This window comes from Hevea brasiliensis, chromosome 7 (assembly GCF_030052815.1).
Source record: "Hevea brasiliensis isolate MT/VB/25A 57/8 chromosome 7, ASM3005281v1, whole genome shotgun sequence".
Taxonomy (NCBI): Eukaryota; Viridiplantae; Streptophyta; class Magnoliopsida; order Malpighiales; family Euphorbiaceae; genus Hevea; species Hevea brasiliensis.
Window position 1 is genome coordinate 105,020,971 of NC_079499.1, and position 24,913 is coordinate 105,045,883.

The 24,913-nt window shown below is 32.0% G+C and overlaps 2 protein-coding genes across 4 annotated transcripts; both read right to left on the bottom strand.

The window, feature by feature from the left end:
• Positions 1–8,274: 8,274 nt before the first annotated feature.
• LOC110644302 (NAC domain-containing protein 104) lies at positions 8,275–9,337 on the bottom strand. The gene is made up of 3 exons (XM_021797006.2): positions 9,115–9,337; positions 8,699–8,961; positions 8,275–8,565 (listed from the first exon to the last, which is right to left on the bottom strand). The coding sequence occupies exons 1-3, from the start codon at positions 9,308–9,310 to the stop codon at positions 8,380–8,382; spliced, it is 645 nt and encodes a 214-aa protein (XP_021652698.2). The 5' UTR covers positions 9,311–9,337; the 3' UTR covers positions 8,275–8,379.
• Positions 9,338–12,832: 3,495 nt separating this feature from the next.
• Positions 12,833–23,883, bottom strand: LOC110644297 (histone deacetylase 14, chloroplastic). Of its 3 annotated transcripts, XM_021796996.2 has the most exons (8): positions 23,501–23,883; positions 22,697–22,771; positions 20,744–20,845; positions 19,937–20,008; positions 19,420–19,476; positions 15,643–15,894; positions 13,835–14,016; positions 12,833–13,428 (listed from the first exon to the last, which is right to left on the bottom strand). In XM_021796996.2, the coding sequence occupies exons 1-8, from the start codon at positions 23,756–23,758 to the stop codon at positions 13,128–13,130; spliced, it is 1,299 nt and encodes a 432-aa protein (XP_021652688.2). In that variant the 5' UTR covers positions 23,759–23,883; the 3' UTR covers positions 12,833–13,127. The 3 variants fall into 3 exon arrangements, with proteins under 3 accessions (XP_021652688.2, XP_021652689.2, XP_021652690.2); XM_021796997.2 differs by lacking the exon at positions 20,744–20,845 and having other exon boundaries at positions 23,501–23,880; XM_021796998.2 differs by lacking the exon at positions 15,643–15,894 and having other exon boundaries at positions 23,501–23,880.
• Between the last annotated feature and the right edge of the window lie 1,030 nt (positions 23,884–24,913).

The window sequence follows — 24,913 nt, forward strand, 5'->3', positions numbered from 1 at the left end:
TTCAGTTGAAAAGAATATCGGGAAGGAACCCGAGGAACCGAGTCGAGGCCAAGAGGCGACTCGCTTGAGGTTTGTGCACAACTAACTCTTTTGTTATTTTTCAATTCCAAATTGATTTGAAATAAATTTATTGTATGATTTATGATTTTTGTTGTGTTGAGAATTTTAACTTATTGAATGAAATTGTATAATTTGAATATAAATTTTCTTATGCATTTAAGGATTTATTGCATTATTTTGAGGATTGTAAATTTTAAGTTTGATGTGTTGCCAACCTTGAGCATGAATTTATGATGATTAAATATGTTGATTTGTAAATGCTTTGTAAATAGAAATTGTTTTGAATATAATTTGAAACCACAGTTGACATGACAAAATATGTTGTGAATTCTCATTAGCTTGTCTAGTGAGATAACTCCTCCACTTGATGGGGCGAGTTTCTTCCTCTCTGGCTTGCCATTTGGGGAATGATGTGAATGAGTACTCATATATACTAGCTAGTCTTTGTTTCTCCCTTTTAGCCTCGGTTATTAGGAGAATGTGAAATGTCGTGGTGTACAACACAGCATCTATGTGAATTTTGGGTCATGGGTTCGACTGTGTGTATTGTTGGCAATGCCCTTTAAACTATGCATGATTTGATAATTTGTGATTGAAATAAATAATTTGTTAGTGATTCAAAAATTTTTGTATTGTTCGGAATTTAAAAGAAATGTAAATAAATAGTTACTATTTGATCAAAATGTTATTCGAATGAATAATTTGCATGAATGAAAATGTTGATTCCTGAAGGTCATGGATTTGAAGAATTTAGAAATTTTAAAATTCTATTTGTTATGAATTTTCAAGCATAAATTGTATTAAGTTTTAAATTATTAGTTTGTGCACCACTGAGTTCACCACTCAGCGATAGCTTTGCATCTTTGTCATGAGATATAGAGACTAGAGGAGCAGCCAGATTGAGTCACGAGGACAGGAGCTACTCACTAGAAGTTATCGGGTATAATTTATACCCTGACTGTAAATATTCATTTTGATGTATGTATTGCACGTAATTGTATGGACATGTAAAATCGGTCTTGAGCAGCTTGTACAAAGTTTGTATAAAATTGTAATATATATTGTAGTTTGAAATTCTCTTAATGTAAATTTTGTAATGTTGTATCTAAATTGTTTTATTTCTAATGAAATATGAATGGAACTATTTTATTTAATTTGAATGAAATGTATTGTTAGAATTTTGAGGATTATTGAATTTTGAACTTGAGAAATGGATTGAGTTTGATTGTGAAATTGAAGCAGTTATTGAGAAAAATTTTTAGAAGTGCTTTTTACAGGTATTTGAAGAACTGTTTTCTCAAAATACAGAGGGAACTCTGTCAAAATTTTTATAAAATTTGCGGAAAACTAAAATGGACCAAAAATATTAACTAGATTTACTTTTAATCAAATGTCTTTAATACCTATTAGAAAATGCTCACCACTTGTCAAAAGTAAGAAAATTGTTTTAAAATCCCTTGTAGGGTGCTTAATGAGTTATCGGTAGGTGAAGTTCGGTAGTTCATTAAGTATTCTACGGGATCATGTTATGCCTTACAGAGGGGTAAGGTGTGACAAGCTATCTAAAGCTAATACATCATAAGGAGTAGAATGCAACATCATCAAAATTTTCATACATATCACATCATAACAGTAAAAAAGCAATTTGGAGCACTCACACCCAACACTATTCAAACAGTACATATATGAGAGCTGATCCCTTATACAGCTCTCTTAATCTAACCTCTGCCAGCGAGTGTCTCTCAAGCCGAACTTTCGCTTAATAAACCAAATGCGGGGTCCCAGCGAGTGTCTCTCAAGCCGTGTCTACCCCGACTTATCCATAAAGGATCGAGTCCCAGTGAGTATCTCTCAAGCCTTGTCTGCCCATCCTGTCCATATCCAATACCATACCACACGCACGCCAACGCACGCACACTGCTCCAAATTACCACAAACAACATCCATAGCACTTCATCAATTAAGAATGCAATATAAATCATGCCTAGTATTTAACTACATAGATATATATTTATAAGTGATGCATGGGCATGCCTGAACATATAATAATATTGAAATTATAATTAAAATTAATATTTTACTCACAGTACACCGAGAATTATTATGGCAGCTGGATGGAGGAAAATAGCTGACCTTGATCACCTAATAATTATATTATAAATTTATTAGTACTAAGTCAAAATAAAACTCTAAAGAGATAATAGACAGCCTAATTCATGCCTGAAATTCGACAGAGTTTCTCCTATACCTGGGACCTACCCAACCTGTAAAGTGGTTCAAATCACATATCTCAACCAACATCTCATCAACAACACAGGGCCCCTCCTGGGCCCTCCAATCCAAGCAAAAATTCACAAAATCAAAATTTACGTTTTAATCTTTGAAATTAACGTTTTTGCACAAACCACTCAAACGAGCTCTAACAATTCTAAAATTTTGTCCTGCAGTCTTTAATAATATTATAAGGCTATTGCAAAAGGATTCGTAATTTTCTGATCATCTACGAATATTTTATGAATTTTATTCTAAATCGATATTAGCCGAAAATGAGCAATTTAGAGTTCAGGTTTACCTATGCCAATTCTGACACCTGGAACGCGTCCAGAACGTTTGAAAATGCTAGGATTGATTATAATATCGACCACATTCTAAGACGGGCTGCCAGGCAACCAGATTTAGCCGAAAATGCGATCCCAACGCCGGTGAGCTATCTTCGATCCGATTGCACCTAAATTAAATCCAAATTGTGTTAATAATTATCATAAAATCATTTTTTAAATTTTGGGAATCAAAAAAATGCGAAAATCTCACCAAGTGATCTAGACCAGCCGATTATCGCCTTTTTCAAACGATATCCGATAGGAGTGAGACTGGTCCTATCTCGAAGATCTCGTCGTCTCGAGTCCATCGGTGGTCTCGGATTTCCGATCCGACGATCGGATCGATCGAAAACTTGTCGGAAAGCCCACTGCCCAAAACTTTCTCTCTCTTCTTTCTCTCTCCTTGGAACTACGGCTGCCGACGACAGTTTGAAGCACCACCGGTCGGGAAAAGTGCACCAAGTCATGAGGAGGTGAACGCCGGTGAGACTACAGCCATCCGGTATTGGAAACGCTGGGAATCGAGGCCCAAAGCTCCGACGGCACGTGGCTTCTCTCTCTCATCCTTGGAGGTCCCTGGTGTCGGGGGTGGTGGTTGGAAACGCTGGCGGGCGATGGGTGGTGGAGGTGGTGGCCGGAAGCAAAGGAGAAGGGAGGGAGAACGATGGAATCGGGGAGAGAGAAAGAAAGGTGGGGAGGGGGGGCTTGTGCACTGCGTTTTGGGTTTTTGTTTTTTTTTTTTTAACTTCTAATTATACAATTAGTCCCTCAATTTCTTAGAAGTTTACAATTAGGTCAAAAATTATTTTATTATGTTAAAGTTTAATAAAATTACAATAATGATAAAATAAATATAATATAGGAAAATTTAATTATTTTATTCTCATTTAATAAATTAACTTTAATTAAATTATTTATTATTTATTTATTTATTATTATTATATTCCTTTATTTTAAAATCAATTCAAATAAATTATACAATATTAATAACATAATATTTTTTTTATTTTATTTATAATTTAAAAATTTTGAGTTGTTAAACATGTACTCTTTATTTTATTAACATATTTCATTAATCAAGTAATTAAATAAAAAATAAATCATTAACCTCTTTTCATATCTCTCCATTTATTTCTTTTTTAATCTATGTCAATTTATTTTTTCTTCTCTCATCGGTTAGTTACTGTTGTAAGTTAGTTGAATTTTAAGTCCAATAGATTAAGGTTCAAACCCATCACTCCACACAGGGAGGTGGGTCTTTGACTCCACTGCTCTTTCTTTTTCTCTGTATTTTTGGTTTCTCTGTTTGGGAGCTCAGTGCCCTTTGTCACTGTCGTTTCAAGTGGCTTCCCTGCCCAAAATGGGTGGGGGAACCTTCGATCTTCCCTGCCTAGTAGTGGGTTGGCTCTCCCTACTTTTAGTTAAGCTGTAAATAATTTTTGGGTAGGTTTTTGGCAGATTATGCTTTTCACAGAGAGTCTTCTTCCTAGTGTTTGCCTAATTTTAGCTTTGCATGTTGATTTGATGCTTTGTTGTGCTGTGGAGAGAGAGAGCTTGAGGTTTGTCAATGGTTGCACTTGGATCTTTGTGCTTGTTCTTGTTGGTTTTGAGCTTAAGAGTCGCTAAATGGGTTTTATGGGGTTATAGTGCCATGGGTCTTTTGAATAGGCATTTCGCCGTGTGCGGCCCTACCGTGATGCTTTAGTCTACTGCAATCTCCCTCCTGGTGGAAGACGATCACAGAAGAACGGTAATGGCGTCTGTTGTTTCCTTTCTTCTAGGTCTAGAACTTGAATGCATGACCTGTCTCAACTAGGGTTTGTGCTTATGGATTTGGGTTGGGCATGGATATGGGTTGGGGTTAACTCTGATGTGCTTTATTAGGTCATGGCGTAGGATTTTTGTCAGTCGGCCAAAATCAACTCTTTTAACATGGAATGGTATTAATTGATATTTATTTTAATTAATATAAATTTTAATTATATAAGAATTAATTTAATTAAAGTAAATTTTAATCATATATAGAGTATTTAATTAATGTATTAAATTAAGTTTTCGATACCAAATTAAATTTTCGATATATACATATAAGTTGATCATTCCTTTATTTTATATGTGAATCAAGAAAGATTAAAGGAGAGAAATTAATTTATTGAATCAAAGAGTCTCTTTTAATTATTATTGTAGTTTAATTAAATTCGGCATTAAGTATATTTTTGAGATTTATGAAAATTTATTTATTTAATATTTATTATTAGAGTGATAATTGAATCTTATATTCATAATTTATATTATATTTATAATTGTTACGGTACAGTAAGAATTATTTTTAACACATGGGCCTTATTTGTTGGGTCTTATAAGGCTTGTTTAATGTTGAAATGTTTCATGGCCATAGACTATTTTTGTACTGGATTTTAAGCCATTTTTTTAATGAAATTTATCACCTCTTTTTTTTTTTTTTTAAAAAAAAGAAAACTCCAATCACTTAAATAACCCAACAATAGTTGTTAAAAAAAATCAACTAGTTGCTCACACTTGCCTTTAATTCATTATTCATCCTTCAGTGTTGTATAATACTTGTGAAGAAAATAATAGAACTAGCTTTATTTAAAGGCTATTTGATATCATATATATATAAATATAAACTTTTATCACATTAATTAGAAAGATGCTCTCAGTTTGTATGGCTTCATTTGAATGGGTAATAATAGATTTCTGCCCATTTATAGAAATTAAGACCTAAAATATATAATCTTGTTCAATAATTATCTTAAAGCAAACAAAAGAAACAAACAATAATCATTGAGAGTTTTAGTCAAAAATTGTGATTTTTTTTTTTAATAAGTGATTGAGGAGCTGAGGACTCGAAACTTGGTTTTGTTACTCGAAACTTGGTTTTGTTAATCATTTAACCAAGTCAATTTAAGTAAAATTGTGAAATTTTAAATTTGAATTTAAAACTCTGTTTATTTCACGAAAAATAATTTGTATATAAAAAATATTTTTTGTTATTTGATTACAATATTAAATTAATGATATATATATATATATATAAAAGTGTGTTCACAGTTTAATAAAATTATCAAAATTTAAAAAATAAAAATAATTTACTTTTAAAAAAAATAAAAGTCAATTTTTTAAAAAATTATTTAATTTTTTCTTTAATTAGAAAAATATTTTTTACCAAATAAATGAAGTTTAGTTTAATTTATATATATAGAGAGAGAGAGAGAGCATCATTCTGTTATCAAACATCATTTTCACAAATTAAGACTACTATTTATGTATGGGTAGCAGGTCATCAAACTTCCATACTTATCTCTTTAATCTCATCATCTAGCTACTTTTGGATTTTATTTCTTCTTGGCTTTTGCTAGATTTCTTTTTTTTTTTTTTTTAAATAATAATTTAAAGAAAAAAGGCACAACATGTTTAAAGGATTTGAAAAGCATGCTTAGATTGAGGTCTTAAAGAGTAGTCCATTAATTAAATGAATAATTCTAACAACCTTTCATTTTGATAGTCATTTTATGATTTCTAAGTGACGCCATGAATATATAAGCTACCTACTGTACTTGCCACTCTATTTTATTTTATTTCTAAATTAATAAATTTAAATTTAACTTCTTTTTTTTTATGAAAATTCTTAATTATAGGCCTAATAAAATTTTCATTTTTTTAATCTCTCTATATATATAAAAAAAAAAAAAAAAAAAAACTGCTAGCAATTTATATTTGGTGGGGAAAAAAAATTTTTGATGTTAAAGGAAATTAATAGTAAATACCAACTCGTGGATAAGAACTTCATAATTAAAGTTTTTAACAACATTATTACAAATATTGATATTGTTGATTATAATAGTGGACTCTAATTAATTTAAGAATAAAAATTAATTATTGTTTTTGTATTAATACTGTTGATTATTATTTTTAACATCAAATATTATTGTTGTGATATCTAGTTTTTATTTTTATTTTTTATAATTTGTAATTTTAATAATTTTGATAATCTTAATTATTTAGCATGGATTATGTTGTATATTTTTCAATTCTTTTTATTAATTTACAACCACCCCACACACACACACGTATATAAATTGAATTGAATTCCTAATTAAATTAGAATTAAATGGACTAATACTATAAATAAGAGTATTGTAAAAAGGTTATTTGACTTTCACTCATTGCAGAAAAGCTTTTGTCCATTTAAAAGAGTAGCTTTCGCCTATTTCAGAGATGAATTTTTGCTTATTAAAGTGGATTTTGCCCAAAGATGAAATGGTTGTTACCCATTAATGAGTGATTTTCCCAATTACAATTCTATGGAGGAAGAGAGACATTGACTTGAGATGAATAAAGGGCATAGTTTAAGAAAAAGAGTCTACTGTCTATATTATAGTCCCATGAAAGGAAAGAGATTTCGATCTAAGGTAAAAAAAAGAGTATAGAATTTAAAATTAATGAATTCTTATTTATTGATGGGGCTCTTTTATAGTGTATAATACAGTTAAAATACTAAATATATTGAGTTATGTCTAGAAAAAATTAGAAAGACTGATTAATTTGATTAAGGATTCTCTTAAGTGTAATTGTGATTATGAGAAGTATAACTTTGAGTTACTATATAATTCATGCATTTATTGATAATATTAATTAAATAGTGTTCGTAGATGTAATATTATGTTAAGAAGGTGAATATTAAATATATATTATTATTTTATATGTTTACTTTATTTAATTATATCACCCACTAAATGGAAAAGAAGGTAGGTGGAAAGGAAGTCATATGTATGTAAAATGCAAGCAAACAAGCTCAACTCCTGCTGTACATTTGTCCTTGAACAAAAGGACTATAAAAAGCAAAGGAAGAAAAGCCAAGGAAGGCCATGCAAGTTTATGTAATTATAGTGGATGTAGGGCTCCACTCCTTCATTTTCTCTTCAAGAAATGACACCACCCTCTCCCTCTTTTAATTACATTGAAATCGAAATAGATGGGGTCCATCAAGAATAGACTTTTTTTATTATTATTTTTAATTTATTCTCAATTCAATCTACTAAAAAAAATTAATAAACCTTAATACAATTAAATTTTTTTTAAAAAAAATGTAATTATATTATATCATACGCTGTATTATATCTAAATTAAACTCGAGATTCATATGTAATCCAAATGTAACCAGTTGAATTAATTAATTTGCCCTTTTATTATATGTTGACCAAGTTGTCAAATATGTTGACTAGGTCTTTAAAATTTCACAGCGAAATTATATATATTGAAAAACAAGTGTTAAAATGTCGGTCCATAGTTCTTTTTTATAAATTGTATTTTTAATAAATTATAAAATCTAATAAATTATATATATATATATATATATATATATATATATATATATATATATATATATATATGAAATTTGAAGAATATTGAATAAGTACTTTTAAAATAATTGAACAATGAGTACAATACCACCAAAACATCTTCTTGTACCCTTAAAAATCAAACCCTAATTACTTAATGAAACAGCAGATAGTACATAATCATTAAAATAGAATAGTCTACTAATAATACAACCATGTTTCCAATTTTGAAAATATATGAAGAAGACTGATGACCCCTCAAGGAAAATAATTAATATTGAGATACACATGTTTACACACAAAGGCATAAGTTTAATTGGAGCCTAATCAAACAAAATGAACATTTGTAAAGATGATTAATTTGGCAAACTTATATCATCTAAATCATCTTCCAATGACAAGAACATTTCATCTAAGCATGAAAGCTCAGTCCCATCATCATCATCATCTTCATCATTTCCACATTCATCTGTGCAATTGAAACTTTGACAACAATTCTCCGTACTTTGATAAACTCGACATAGAACCCATTTATGGTAATCCTACATATATAAATAAAATCAGAAAAAATAGAACAAAAATTGATTGAATGTGATGGTTATTATAAGAAAATCAAAGATGTATATATATATATATATATATATATATATATATATATATACCATCTGTACTCACAGATTTTCTGATTCGTTTAGGAGATGATGAGTTGCAGAGATGATATTGGTGCATCATCCAATTGGTTTCTATAGCAGCAGGATGTTGGCCGATGTAGTAGACGAGATAATTCTTGATTCCAATCTTGTTACCAGAATCACTAAAGATAGGTTGCTGAACATCCAGTTGCTTCCACAGTCCATTCTCTGTGACCTGCTGCTGGCTCTCAAATTCCATCATATGTGCAAAGAAATACCACTGGTTTCCACTAGAAAGGGCCTTACCTATCATCATCAAGCCATTTTCTAATTATATACTCAACAACTATAACATTAAAGAATTGATATAAACTAATATTAAGTGGTTTGCTCATGAGTTCCAACCCCAATCGGAGCTGAGACCCTATAATTAAAAAAGAAAAAGGAAGAAATACAAACCATGGAGGTTCCACGGATCAAGAGGATGAAGATGATGGAGATCAGGAATGATTTCATGAGAAGGCAAGAGGGAAGCTTTGCGGTAGAGAAAGTGGAGGACGAGTTCTTGATCAGTTGGGCAGAAACGAAATCCAGGAGGAAGCTTAAGAGAGCTGTAATCTCCCATTTCCAGTGTTTGATGAAGCTGCAAACTCATGCATATATTTATTAATATATGGATGGAGTTGATGGGTTGATATAAAGGCGGCGGTAAATGGATATTGTGATAACTATTAATTAATTATACTTATGGTTAATATTTTTTTTATAATAATTTAAAGCAAAAATCATAATATATTGCTTCATACAACCGTCATGGTTTATAAGCAAACATAAGTATAAAATAAACCATATACTATGAATGAAATAAGTGAAGTAAAATTGCAATAATATTACGTATCCAATCAAGAATGGTGAGATGAGTTCACAGCATGGCATGATTAGTGTTGAACAATGATTGCAAGATTTACTAAAGGTGGAATTAGTCTCACTAATTGTGTAGTTGGTGGGTCACTTTTTTAATTTATACTTAACATAAAGGACTTGTTGAGTTGACATGTGTTTTAGCTCAACCATTATGAGTGTTGGAGCTTATCTCTCATCGATTAGTCCTCTTCTATTTTTTTTTTTAATTAATAAATTATATATATATTTTTTATAATATTAAAATTATTTTTAAAATTATAAATTTAAATATTAAATCAAAAATAGGAAATATAAATGCAATTAATCCATGCATATATATGGAGGGGAGTTGTGTTGTTATTGGTAGGGGTGGCCACGGTTGGAACCGCCGGTTACGGTTCCTGAACTGTCGGTTTAAGTTCAATGAAATCATGAATCTGAACCAAATAGCCAGGGGACGGTTTGGAAGACGGTTCCTGAACCACCGGTTCCGGTTTGAGCCCCGTTTTAAAACGGTTTCAAGGGCGGTTTGAAAAAGAACGGTTCAAGACAATTTGGAGGACGGTTTGGAAGTAGTTTAGGGATGATTTAAGGGTAACTTAGACAAAAAAAATTAGAGAAAAATTTTATTGATTCAAAATTTAAGTTATATTTGTAAAAATATTTTAATTTTCCTTAGAAATTTTTCAATCAAAATAAAATAAGAAAAAAAAAAAGAAAATAATTTATCTTTAAGAAAAATTTAATAAATAAATACTTGAACCTGATTAAAAAACTAGAGATGAAATTAATTTTTTTAAAGAAATTAGCAAAAAGTGTATAAACTTAATTTTGCCTAAATATCCCTTTAGAATTTAGAGGAATAAAAATTTCTAGTTCTATTACTTGCCTTTTTTTAAAAATTATATAATAATTGATAATTAAAAAATATAAAAGAGAAAAAAAAAATTAAAATAGAGGGTATTGAAAATTTTATTGAGGATTTAAAGTAATAACAAAGTAATTGAGATAGTATTGAAAATTTCAATAAGTATATAAAATAATAAAGTAGAAAAATTGAGAGAGTATTGGAAATTAAAATGAGTGTAAAAAATAATTATTTAGAAAATTTGAGAAAAATTGAAAAAATATTAAGAATTGAAGAAAATGCAGAGAATAATTGTGTAGAGAATTAATGATATATATAAATGAATTAGGAGTGAGGTAACATATTTATTGAATTTTTTTATATTTAAATCGCCGGTTTAATCCAGTTTGAAATCGTCGGTTCAATCCGGTTCGAAACCACCGGTTCACGGTTCTTAAAAAATATGAACCTGAACCAAATCGCAGAAGAACAGTTTCAGTCCGATTCGAAGCCGATTCCGGTTTTGACCGGTTTTGATCCGGTTTTGACCAAACCGATTCCAATTCGGTTCCGGTTCAAAACCGGACCGTGGTAACTCTAGAGATGGATGTGAAAGCTTTGATCATTATGTGACACACATTCTTCTTCTTCTTCTTCTATAGTTGGTGACAAAGCTTTCACACTTATTAATTCATTCTCTCTTCCTTATCCCTTTCTTTGTAAGAATGACTTGGAAAGCCATTTGATAACTATGTCAATGTGTTTTTGTTTATTTATATATGTCTGAATCCATATTAAAATTATTATTATTATGTCATTAAATAAATAATTTCATGGCTAAGTACAATATCATCACTTTAAATTTATATATGCTAATAGTCTCTTTAATTACCTATAATAAAAAAAAATCCATCAAGTCAAGTAGTAAAAAAAATTATTTAATTGGCTTTAAAATAATTTAATATATAGTATTAAAGGATTAAAATGGTGAAATATAACTCATACATTTTGAGATTAAGATTAGTTTAGTGGAATTGAGTTAAATTTTATTGTATTTAAGTGATATCATGAGTTATTTTCCAAATAATCCCTACTCAGTGTCAAACAATCTCCCAACACTTATTGATGATTCGAATCTATAACCTCAATTCTAGTATCAATTATAGGATCGAACATTTACTATCATGCCAAAAATTTAAACTACTAGTAAAGGGGTACAACTCCAACTCCTTATAACATGCATGGTAGCCCAAGTGCCATAAATCAAAAAGAATTTGGCAAAATGCTTGCTTATTGAACTATCTCACTCAGTGCCAACAATTATTTTTGCAACTCTCGTAGTTGAAATTTTAAATTGAGTATTTTTTAACAAAATAGTAAAAAACATCCATATAATTTGGGATTAAAGGTGATTAAGTTGACTTTTAATTCATTTTAATTAAGTGATATTAAGAAAAATTGAATCTTAAAGAATTAGGAAAATTATACAATGCATCCTTAGAATTATATATTTTTTTCTTTTTATTAACTTCTAAAAAAAATCAAGTAGTTGTAGTTAAAACAAGGTTCTCTAAATAATTAAAAGAGGAAAAGAAGAAAAGTTGATCAAAGACAACAAAGAAGAGGTGATTTATTTATTGAGTTATTTAATTAATCTTTCGAATAAAAAAAAATTAAATCGGCATTAAGGGCCAAATACAACGTTAAGAAAAGGGTGGCAATTAGTTGAGACGTGATATCTGTCCATCTATGTGTGACAATAAGAACATTTTCTAATCATGATGTTGCAATCATAAATCTATTTAAAATTAGCTTAGATCTATTTAATATTCATGCTTTTAATTACAATGGTTTAGGCTAAAATTGGATCCTATATAATAAATAATAAGCAATTAAAGCAATCCATTAATTAATTCTATTCTCCTCTCTTTTTAGGAGGTTTGGCTTAACATATTTTACAACTTTATACAAAGGCATTGATTAATCCTTTTCAAGAGGGTTTTTCCTTCAGAATTTCCAATTCAAGAGTGGTTTATATTGTCTACTTCCAAGTGGCAACTTATGAGAACAAACGCATTCTTCTGTCATTAGTGAGTAGTTGACAACAGCACAAAATGTACTATAGTCTGTGAAACAACTTTTCCATCTGTTAGAATTTAGTTTCCTATTCATTTTTCATATCAGTAAAGTGGCATGGCAGCTATGGCTCTATACTTTGGTGGGGTTCATCGTCCACCACTCCCTCTCACTACAAAAGCAATGCATTACTAGATTATCCTTAGCCTTTTGAATTAAAGGCTGCAAATTGCCAACATAAAGCAGCAGTGATGATAATAGCTTTAGAACCAACTATGAATCAAAAAACAAACAAAATTTGTATCCTTGGATAAATAAAATTTACCTATGCTTTTGGGTAATCCCAATAAATAAAGAAGCTTGGCACATCTTATTCAAACTGCAAAAGTTGAAAATGTATCCTACAACTTTACCAACCAATGCTTGTAATTGAACCTGTCATTAGTGTATAAATACAATGGCAATCCTATACATTCTTAAAGATACTATACAATAACTTGTCTTATTGTTCAAAGTCTGATGGGCAGCTTGTCGCTGGAGTTTTTGATTAATCGAAGTTCTCCTGCTAGCGTAGCTTATCCAGAAGTTCATTCACAAGTAGATCTTGGAACCTTGTAAGACATATTGTTATATATGTTTAGATTATTCATAGGCAATGTATGTGTTTAACTCTCTGAATTGCTTGCTTCACTCTTGTTGATGGCTCTTCATAGAGGAATGCAGGGTTATCAAACTCAGATGCCAAGCTTTTCTCCCCAAGGAAAGCGCGAAAAGAGTCTGCCACTGAATATGAAAGAGAATCAAGGTTGTATCCTCCCTCCAAGAAAAATACACAACGGCCCCCACATAGATCTTTGGCGAGTTGTTTAATATCTGAGGCCAGCATGTAGTATGTTCCTGTTGTAAATTGCAGACTGGCCAGCGGATCCAGAACATGACCATCATACCTGAACAAAATTTAGTCACTTAACATGCATATTTTCGGCTGTTGATTTTAGTTACAAGATGACAACAATTGCAGATCTCTTTCTAGAACACTAAAATTTTCCATTTAAAAAGATTTGCTGTTTAGAATTTGATAGATAAATAAGAAATGATGCATGTGTATATATAAGCATATGCATGTGCCATTGTGCCACAAAATTTAACTTGCAATCAATCACTGTTATGATTTAATCTAGGACGATAAGAGAGAAAGAAGCAGCAAAATATTTTGCCAATCACTAAATGCATGCTCTATGTTGCATCATTTTTTTAAAATACTGGAAAATCGTGGGCAGAACAAGGAAATGCATAACAAAGTTAATTTATTCAAGCATATGTTGAAACTCATAGGACAGGGCAGCCACTCACCCAGCAGAAACGAGAATTATATCTGGCTTGAACTTATGAGCACATGGCACAATGACTTCATCAAACACAGTCCTCATGGCAATGTCACCTGATCCTCCTGGCAAAGGTAGATTTAGTGTTGTCCCCTCCCCATCTCCATGACCTACCTCATGAATTTTACCTGTACCTGGGTAGCTGCCATCCTACACCAACAAATTTTGAGACAGGATTTATTGGTTTATTAGCAAATTGCGCATCATACTTCTAATACAAACGTATACATCGACAGATTCAGCAAGAAACCAAAAGACTGATGCTTTACTGGTAAACATGTTACCGTATGAAAGTTCTCTGGCCACCTTTCCATTTAGTGATGTACAGAAATATTTGCTGCTGCTTTTTTAACATCTAAAAAATTTAAGAATTTTTCCAAATTTCCCTCGGTCCCAGTACTTGGAAAAAGGAACCGAAATGTTAATAAATGATTTTTTCCTCAAAAGGTACGAATAACAAAGAGAGACAGCTTTGGACAGAGAGGACAATCATGAGATCATCCCAAATCTAAAAAGAGTCAATTTGAAACTTTATCATTCAAAAATATTAATGATAACAAAGATCATAGAGGTTGAAGACAGCATGGTTTACATTTCCCTTTAACACAGTTTACATATGAAAATATAGAAAGTAAAAAGATCATATGCACATACTCAGAAACATGTGTGCCCACAAGTGTCTTGCACATTTCTTATATTGAATGATAAGAAAAGATGTTTTGAACATCGTGAGCTCAAAATGCATATAACTACCACTGTCTAATATAATATACATACAGTAATAAGATATTCATCCTTGATTAAACAGAAATTTGAGTAACCAAAACTATGCATTTTTGTTATGGAGCTGGCATGCAATTTATTTGCGTACTGGGTTTATTATCCACAGTTAAGAGGAAAAGTTCACCTATGAGTAAGCTTTTGAAATGTCCCCAAGTCTATATTTATAATTCTAAGCCAGACTGTAACATATAAGAGAGGAAAGTTTAGGAATAGAGAAAATTCTTTGTAGGGAAAATGAGTTAGGTAGTTATGAAGTTGTTAGCGCTGTTGTGAAGCAGTTGATAGCTGTTGTGAAGTTGTTGATACTGTTAGAGTCAGTTATAGAATTGTAGAGAGGGTTATTAGAACTGTAGAGAAGTCCACAGCTGTGGATAAATAGCTGGCTCATGCTTGTAGATTCTCATTCTGAATCTAATACAGAGTTGATCTTCTTCTTCTCTAAATTCTCCATTCTTTCTATCTTTCTCTCTTTCTATAATTCTTTCTTTCTTTCTTTCTTCTTTCGAGATGTAGAAACCCCTAAATTAGAGTTTCTACTGACAAAGACATCCTATCAAAATTTGTGAGTCAGCTTCAGTCCAGACTAATTGGTAAGACAAGGAAGAGATACTGAGGTTGCATCTGGATAGGGGAATGTAAAATCAAGTGACTTGGATGTTATCCACATTACTTGAATAAAGTTCATCGTGTAGATTCATGAATGGAGATTAGGTGTATGGATATGGATAAAAAAGTGAATTTATAATATCTAAACAAAAGGTTGTAATTTCAAATACACTTGTAATAATTTTGTTTCAAGTTTCAACAATTGTACTCTTCCTCTTCTTAGAAGTTCATATCTGTATTAAATATAATTTGAACAAAAAGAACCTCAAATTTGATTATTGGATTTCAATTTTTTAATAAAAAAAACTAAAATCATTTGGCCAAAAACAAAATCAGGCATGTCAATAACATGACCAAAATACGTTGAGCTGAAAAATCAAAACCTACTTGGTGAGTTGACAAGAAGAATATATCTGGATCATCATAAAAGGCATCATTTGTCCCATTCCCATGGTGAACATCAAAATCAATAATAAAGACTCTTTGTAATCCATGCACACGTTGAGCATGGCGAGCTGCAATGGCCACATTACCAAAAACACAAAAGCCCATAGGCCCTTTTGGAATAGCATGATGACCTGGAGGCCTTATCAAAGCAAATCCTGTAGGCGGATTCTGACTGTTGTTTGATGCTGCAACCTGAAATATGACAAGATTCTGGCTAACTGTAATTCCAGAGACTTTCACTATCTACTGATCACAATGTCTGTAAGTATAATTGAGCTTCATAATCAATCTATTTCAATGCAAACATATAAAAACAGTTTTATCATTCAGAAGAGTAACTATTAATTTCATCGAGTTAAATGAAATGTTTTCAGTATACAACTCAACTCAACTCAATTAAGTCTTTATTCCAAAAATTTGGAGTCGGCTATATGGATTCGCTTTCTTTACTCTAAACGATTTTGGGTTAAATCCTCAGAAATGTGTAATGCTTCTAAGTCATGTTGTACTACTCTCCTCCAAGTCAATTTAGGTCTACCCCTTTTTTTTTTTTCTATCCTCTAACCTAATGTGCTCTACTTGTCTAAATGGAGCCTCCGTATGTCTACGCTTCACATGACCAAACCACCTCAATCTCCCTTTCCTCAACTTATCTTCAATTGACATCACTCCTAACTTTTCTCTAATACTCTCATTACAGACTTTATCTAGTCTAGTATGGCCACTCATCCACCTTAACATTCTCATTCTCTGCAACTCTTATCTTAAACGCATACGACTCTTTCAGTGCCCAACATTCACTACCATGTAACATATCCGGTCATATGGCCGTACGGTAAAATTTTTCTTTCAACTTATTGGGAATCTTATGATCACATAAAACTCCCGTGGCACGTCTCCACTTCAACCATCCGACTTTAATCCTATGACTAACATCCTCCTCACATCCCCCATCTACTTGAAGGACTAAGCCTAGATATTTAAAGTGATTACTTTGGGACAGTACTATTCCATTCAAACTAACTCTTTCCCTATCACCAGTTTGGCCTTCACTGAACTTGCAATATATGTATTCTGTCTTCGTTCTACTTAACTTAAAACCCTTTAACTCTAGAGTACTTCTCCAAAACTCTAGCTTTCTATTGACTTCTTCTCGTGTCTCATCTATCAGAATAATATCATCCGCAAACATCATGCACCAAGGAATACTCTCTTGTATATGTTTCGTCAATTCATCTAAAACAAATGCAAAAAGGTAAGGGCTTATGGCTGATCCTTGGTGTAATCCAATTGAGATCGGAAAATCTCTTGTGTCCCCTCCCAATATGTGCACAATAGTAGTTGCTCCTTTATACATATCTTTCAACACTTGTATGTACCTAATAGATACCATCTTTTGTTCTAACACATTCCATAAGACATCTCTTGGAACACTATCATAAACCTTCTCCAAATCAATAAAAACCATGTGTAGATCTTTCTTTACATCTCTATATTTCTCCATCAAGCTTCTAATGAGAAAGATCGCTTCTATAGTTGAACGACCGGGCATGAAACCAAATTGATTGAGAGAGATAGAAGTATCATGACGTAGTTGATGCTCTACAACTCTCTCCAACAACTTCATAGTATGACTCATGAGTTTAATTCACCTATAGTTTGAACAACTCTGTATGTCTCCCTTATTTTTAAAAATAGGTACTAAAATACTCCTCCTACATTCATCAGGCATTCTCTTTGAGTTTAGAATCTTATTAAATAATTTAGTTAACCATATCACTCCCATATCTCCCAAACACTTTCACACTTCAATTGGTATTTCATCGGGGTCACAGGCATTATCCACTTTCATTCTCTTAAGTGCTTCCTTTACTTCTAAAGATCTAATCCTTCTAGTATAATTCAAATTCTTTTCTATTGTTCTATAATCTATATTCACGCTATTACCATTTTGACTATTATTAAAGAGATCATTAAAATAATTTCTTCATCTTTCTTTAATGTCCTCATCTTTCACCAACACTTTTCCTTCTTTATCCTTAATGCACCTAACTTGATTAAGATCTTGACAATTCCTTTCTCTCCTCCTTGCTAATTTATAAATATCTTTCTCCCCTTCTTTAGTTCCAAGTTTCTCATATAACTTTTCAAAGGCCTGTGCTCTTGCTTAACTAACTGTCTTTTTTGCCTCTTTCTTTGCTATCTTGTACTGTTCATATGCCTCATTATTATCACATTTAGGTAATTTCTCATACCATTCCCTTTTTCTCTTCACTGCCTTTTGTACTTCCTCATTCTACCCCCTTCTCTTTTTTGAGGGAGGTCCGTGTCCTTTAGACTCTCCAAGTACTTTTCTAGCTACTTCTCTAATCTTTGATGCCATCTGTATCCACATATCATTGGCCTCCATACCCAGCTTCCATATTTCGGACTCGAGAAGCTCATTTTTGAACTTCATTTGCTTTACTTCTTTGAACTCCCACCACTTTGTTCGAGCTTCACTATTTCTTCTGACCTTACTTGAATTGTTCCTAAACTAAACTTGACATCCAAGACCACCAACCGATGTTGACTTGTTAAAGCCTCTCCTGGAATGACCTTGCAATCCTTGCATAGAGCTCTATTTGTCTTCTCTATGTTGCCCACTTTTGAAAGTCATTAAATGTGACTCTCTTTTTATAAAGTAGGTATTTGCTAGTATCAAGTCGTATGTCATAGCAAAATCCAGGATGCTGCTTCCCTCCTCATTTCGACTGCCAAAACCAAAACCTCCATGAACATTCTTATAACCTTGTCTATCACTTCCTACATGTCCATTCAAATCTCCACCAATGAAAACATTCTCTTCATTCGGTATGCTTTGCATTAAATCATCCATATCTTCCCAAAACTTTTGTTTACTCTCACTGTCTAGTCCTATTTGTGGGGCATAAGCACTAACTATATTTATTGTTTCTCCTTCTAGTACTAGCTTTACTAGTATAATTTTATCTCCTACTCTTTTCACAGCTATTCCTGCGTCTTTCAATGTCCTGTCTATGATTATGCCCACTCCGTTCTTATTTCTCTCCTTCCCGGTAAACCACAGTTTGTACCCTGAATTACCGACTTCCTTACTTTTCTCTCCTACCCATTTAGTCTCCTGAATGCAAGCAATATTCACCTTTCTTCTTTCCAAGGTATCCACAAGCTCCATTAATTTTCCTGTAAGTGATCCAACATTCCAAGTACCAACCCTGATCCTCCTCCTATTCTGCTCCTTCCTAATTGGTCTCCTTCTATGATATCTTCTATTGTTTTCTATGTCTATCTTGTGTTCTGTTCCACTATCTGTTATACTATCTGTCCTATTGACTAACTTCTTTACCCACACCCGTCCATGATGTGGGAACCCTTGCTCACTTAACACTACACCAGGGCGCCGGCATGGCGCATCGCTTTCGGTGAACGCCCTACACCCTTGCATATTTCTCACTACACCCGGGCTCTAATGTAGCACGTCGTTAGTAGAGAACGCCCCAAAGTTTATATCATTTGAATCCATATCACAAGGTGTGACGAAATTTTTACGCTGATTGTCACCTACCGCAACCCTTCTCCTTTATCCGGGCTTGGGACCGGCTAAGCGCAAACTACTTAGGCGGAGTTGTTTTCAGTATACAGAATAAACAAAATAGATATTCATAAAGAGACTAACGTGCCAGACGGAGACATCACCACTGAATCAACCAAGGCTAGTCCTGCTCCAGCTGCCACAAGTGACTCCTGGAATGTCTGCATCATTTATATCTTCATGAGTAAAATAAGGAACATATTGCTTTCATATGTACACACCAAAATGCAAATTATTCAAGCATGTCCATTTTAACCAGATAATGTAGTTATACAATCTACATATTAAGATATATAAATCAATATCAAACTCCGTTTAAAGAAATACAATACATTTGTAGCTTTTTTTATATTTAATAAACTGAAGCTTAAGACTGTCATACATTTGATTTCTGTTTCAGTAAAAGAAAAAGACAGCATCTATCATGGTGAATCCATAATACATCCGAATATATTGACAACCTAAAGGATAAAAACACCTACCAATGAGCTTTAACTTAGTTGTATTGGATTCGTGCCCAGGACAATGAGACCTAGAGTTCGAGTCCCATTTGGCACCAATTATACCCCAAAAAAAAAAAAAAGAATAAAAATACCAAAACTCCTAAAGAAAGGCACTTACATCGCTAGTAGCATAAGTTGGTCCTGTGCCTTCAATGAAAATAATGCCCTGTTCTGAAGCTTGATCCATAGCCTATAAGTAAGAAAAACAGAAAGAATTAGACATGCCAGCAACATTTTTCCTTTGACACAAGCACACACCTAGATTATATATATGCATGTACATATATATTTTGGCCACTTATAGGAAATTCAGAACCAAAAAGAACCTGCCAGTCCCATTGTTTTAAACTTGACAGGACTTGCCGGTTAGACCTAATTAACTTCAGGTTAGTGCTGAATCATTTCCTATGGTCAAATCAATTTTTGAATCAGTATGGCCAAAAGTTCAATAGGTAATCATGGTGAATTCTAATCCAGAAAAAGTGGAAAACCCAAGACCTGGTACTCAAACCTAGACTTTGTGCTAAAAGAGTGCCAGTAATATATTATTTCTGTATTTTGATATAGCAAGATTGTGAATCGGACAAATATTCTTTTCATGCAGTCTACCAAATATATGTGTTTCCCTGTGTGTATGACTTTCCTGGAGATCAAACACAGCTTTATAATACAATCAAACCGAGCCTTCAATGTTATCCAGTCTGATCATTGAGTCAGTTTTGAAAATATCAATATAAAAAAGAAAAAATAAAAGGAGAGGGTGGGGGGGGGGGTTGCGGTTCATCAATTTGCTTTGCTTCCTTCACCCTGATGAAATTCTTGAAAATTTGTGATGTTGAAAATTACCAAAATAACTCAACAAAGGAATGGGCCCGGCTTGGAGGATGGGGGAGGAGAAAGAGAGAGCAGGTCAAGGTAATGCTACCTGCTCAAGGCGAGCAATGTAAGGTTTAGCATGGACACTTGCAATGTCATCCACAGAAGCAGGCATGAAATTTTTAAGTTCAGTAATCTCTGGACCACGAAACTGAAATGTGAAAAAAAGAATGATTATTTTATGTAAATAAAACTCATTTCATTCTCAAAACATGCAACTCATTTCATTCTCAACACCTGCAACTGTACATTTATTTTTCTCATAGAAACAGACAGAATTTCAATATTATCTATTGTTTCATTTCTATAACATTCAGTTTCAATACACTCCTGACCCACTTAAACCCACCTGCCACGAGGCACTCTCTTTCTGTCTTATGAAAGTAAACATTCATGATCTTTATTGAGATGAACTGATATGTTAAGCTACAACATTAAACTACCCAAAAAAAAAAAAAAAAGACTGACTAATTGATATATAAGAAATGGTTTCATTCTCAGTAAATTCCATTGCATAAAATATTTTTCTCATGCAAATGGATTATCCGTTTTGGCATCTCTCTGTGCTTCTAAATATGATTAGGCAAATGTATTTGGGATACAAACACACATAGTGATTCAACTTTAGATGATTTTCAAATCATGTAGTCCAGCCTTTTATTTTATTATTGAGTAGCTAAACATTTTAAAACACAGCAACCCAATTCTAACGTAATGAAGTTGTGGAACATCCAATTTACTTAGGATGTCAGGTTTGGTTCCTATTGAAATAGGAATATATTATTGTGTTGTAAAAAGTATGGATTCTTATTTGGAAAAACTAAAAGTCGGAATTTTAATGAGGATAACTCGAAGTTGAAGGCTTATGAACAAAAAACAAAAAAGGAGTAGAATTTGTATGCAAGGACTGATAAGACAAATCAGAATTATCCCAGGTCCAAACCCTACAATTTTTCCCTCAAGATGGATGGCGAAAGGATCAAAGGAACAAAGTGAGTTAACCAAAAGGTTACTACCTTCCCAAAATCTAAGATTCATAACAAATGAAAATCCCAAAATGCAATAATGGTTGAAAAAAGTACAATAGCAACAGTCACATTATGGAGAGTATAAAGATTGGTTAGATCAATTTTTTCACCTACACAATTATAGAGCTCAATTTGTACACTTGTGAGTAATTACAGGTGAGAGTCATGAGTTCAATGCTAAAATCCTTCCTCCTAAGAACCATAGTAAATAAATAAATAAAGATGAATGATAATAAAAAAAAAAAAAAAGAAGCATCCCCTTCCCGTCTTCCCGGGACGTGCTTTTGCAGCCATAATCAACTTTGTATCAGATTAAAAAAATAAAAATTAAAAACAAAAACAACAATTTATGTATCTGCAAGATACACATTCAACGTTACGCATTCGTAACCGACCTCTGTCTTGAATATTTGTGATTCTACTACAGGCCATACTCCTAAGCATCTAGCATAGGAAATCTTGCTCTAAGAGAAACCACCATGACTACCCTATCTGAGCAACACTTTTAGCAATCCAATTAGCAGGACTCAAACTTAGGTTTATATACCGCCTCCTAGGTTGTCAATATATTCCTTTTACAATCCCCAACCTAAATACATGAAAAAGGAAACAAATTCCCATGAACTTCTCGATCTTAACAGGGTAGGAACTCTGAAATTGGGACTACAAAAAGAAAGGAAGCTGCGGGGGCAGAGGGAATGCCAGATAAGTATGCCTAAACAACTGTGAAGAACCTGCCAAGAAAGAAGAAAGCACCCTCCCAACCATCAAACATTTAGAGGTTTTTCCAAGCAAGGGACCCCAAAATGCACATTGTTAAGAGTTCATATTAATAGTCTAAGTACAAAAATTACAACTAACTACTGAACAATGTGAGAACAAATTGAAAACCATAGTAATTGCCGTAACAATTACATACAATCAAGTAAATGGGATAGAGAAAAAGAATAGTAAGGATATGCAACTCTGAATACCTTTGAAGTGAGCTCCATCTTTTCAAGGGCACTCACAATTGCAGGAACTCTAAGATGGGATTCTGGATGCGACTCCTATTGGAAAAGTAGGAATAAAAGAACATTACAGTAAGAAAAAAAAATAAACTCAATCTCCAAACATACAAGCAACACCATGAGTAAATGAAAAGTTACTACATTCCATCTATCTAAAATAGCAAGTTCCTCCACAGCATGTCAACTTTTTAAGGACCGTGTAATTATTATAACGGCCTGCATTACAAAATTTCCTAATCTCAAAATTTTCTGGAATTACACTCACTTTCCATCATAATGTGGAAAGACCCCAAACAATACAATTTGATTTGGAAAGAGTGGAAAGTTGAACTGATAAATTGGAACTGGGAAGTAATAGTTTAAACGCATACGCAATAGCTTAAGCAAATCGGAAATTTAGAAAGTATCACAGCAAGTATATGTAGACCTTTTTCGACATCTTGATTTTTTGTCCGGCTATTTTATAAAAGTTGGTCCATTTAATAGATCATGTGGGAGAATAAAGAGAAAATTGTAGTCATAATAACTCTCAACCCAGCTTAGCAAGCTATAACATAGTCATACAAAACATAAGGCAAATGTCAACACTTTAAGTTTAGAAAATTATCTAGATGCAATCCTCTAAGTTTACAGAAAAGCCAAAATTCAAGCATCTTAAATTCATAAACTAAACTATCAGTCAGAAAACCAAACATGACCCAGAATTCAAAACTTAATAGATAAAAGGCTTCTGAAACACTATAAAATTTCAATTATTGCTAAATGTACCTGGTTATGACCCAAAGCAGGAGCTACACTATAAATAACTCGAGCATTAGTAAGTTCTTGAATAGATGGTAGGTTTGTATCCTTGTTGAAACTGTGAGAACAAGAAATAGAAGCTCCAATTCTTTCGGTGCAGTGCTCCCTCCATGATACTGCGTGTTTCTCCAAACGTCTACCCTTTACAAATACAGTACCAAAATCAAGCCTTTTATACTTCTTCCACTTGAGCAAGTTCTGGATTGCCAAAACTGGAGATCCCATTTCTGTTTCTAAATTGATTTTCAGGTATTCTCCAAGGAGGGCTATGGTGAAGAAGAAACAAGAAAAGAACGAGGCCTTGAAATGGGAAATGGCAAGAGAAAGAAAACTGTAAAGAAAAAGAATAAGCGGTCCATATATATTTATCCATAACTCCTTGCAAACAGCTTCATTTGCTTTATCAATATTAATTGGATTATATAATTTGTTTGGAATTTTTTTTTCATATATAATTAAAATTTTCATTTAATCAAAAATTTTTAATAAAATATAAATAAAAATTATAATCTTTTAAATTTCCTGATATTTTAAATAAAAAAAATAAAAAATTAGAATATTGTAAGAAAATTTAACCTATGGATAGATTTCTTGTATATATTTATAAGAATATAATGAAAAATGTAATCCTACTTAACAACACTATCTTCATGTCTTTACAATTTTTATAATTTTCTCTGTTACCTAAATTTCACACACTTTTTCTATAAAAAAAAAATAATTTTTAAATTGGAAAAAATAGTGAAATGTTTATAGAAAAATCATAGTAAAAACTTCAAGCAATTAAAATGATTTAGAAATGTCACTATTTTTAGTATATATATGAGAACAATAATAAAAATAATAACCTTATATTTCTTACCTTTTGATTTTTGGTCATATATTTGAATTTCATATTTTCAAAAAAAAATTATATTTAAAGAATAATGGACAAAATTAAATTTAACTTTATAATGATAATAAAAATAGCTGATATATTTATATTATACATAAAATCAATGCTTAAATTTTAAAAGTCAGTTGATTACCAAAATAAAATAAAATTAATTCATTTATTACTTAAATAAATTAATAATACAATAATTATAATAAATTTTTTAAATTTTTATATATTACTTTTTTATATGAGTAACTATTTTTATTTATGTAAAAATATAATAGATTAATTTATACTTCTTTTTTGTACTCCATTTCTATTCTCCCATGAGTTATCAGCTAGGGAAGTGCTTGTTCTTGAAGGGTATTTGTGCTTGTACTGTTTCAAGAGGCCTAGTGATATATTCAGCATTATTCTGTAGCTACACAAGAATCCAACTTTAATAATATATTGCCTATCTTCCAACTCATAAATTAAATTGGCTCACTTCATTCCATATTTGC

What these genes read in the sequence shown, in the direction of transcription:
- LOC110644302 (XM_021797006.2), bottom strand. Translation starts at nt 9,310, where the DNA reads ATGAGTTTGCAGCTTCATCAAACACTGGAAATGGGAGATTACAGCTCT. An exon ending in TGATCCGTGGAACCTCCATG is followed by an intron (nt 8,962 to 9,114) that starts GTTTGTATTTCT and finishes TGATGATGATAG; the next exon opens with GTAAGGCCCTTTCTAGTGGA. An exon ending in CTAAACGAATCAGAAAATCT is followed by an intron (nt 8,566 to 8,698) that starts GTGAGTACAGAT and finishes TTATATATGTAG; the next exon opens with GATTACCATAAATGGGTTCT.
- LOC110644297 (XM_021796996.2), bottom strand. Translation starts at nt 23,758, where the DNA reads ATGGGATCTCCAGTTTTGGCAATCCAGAACTTGCTCAAGTGGAAGAAG. An exon ending in CAACTTATGCTACTAGCGAT is followed by an intron (nt 19,477 to 19,936) that starts GTAAGTGCCTTT and finishes TAAATGATGCAG; the next exon opens with ACATTCCAGGAGTCACTTGT. An exon ending in TCTTCTTGTCAACTCACCAA is followed by an intron (nt 14,017 to 15,642) that starts GTAGGTTTTGAT and finishes TTGTTGGTGTAG; the next exon opens with GATGGCAGCTACCCAGGTAC.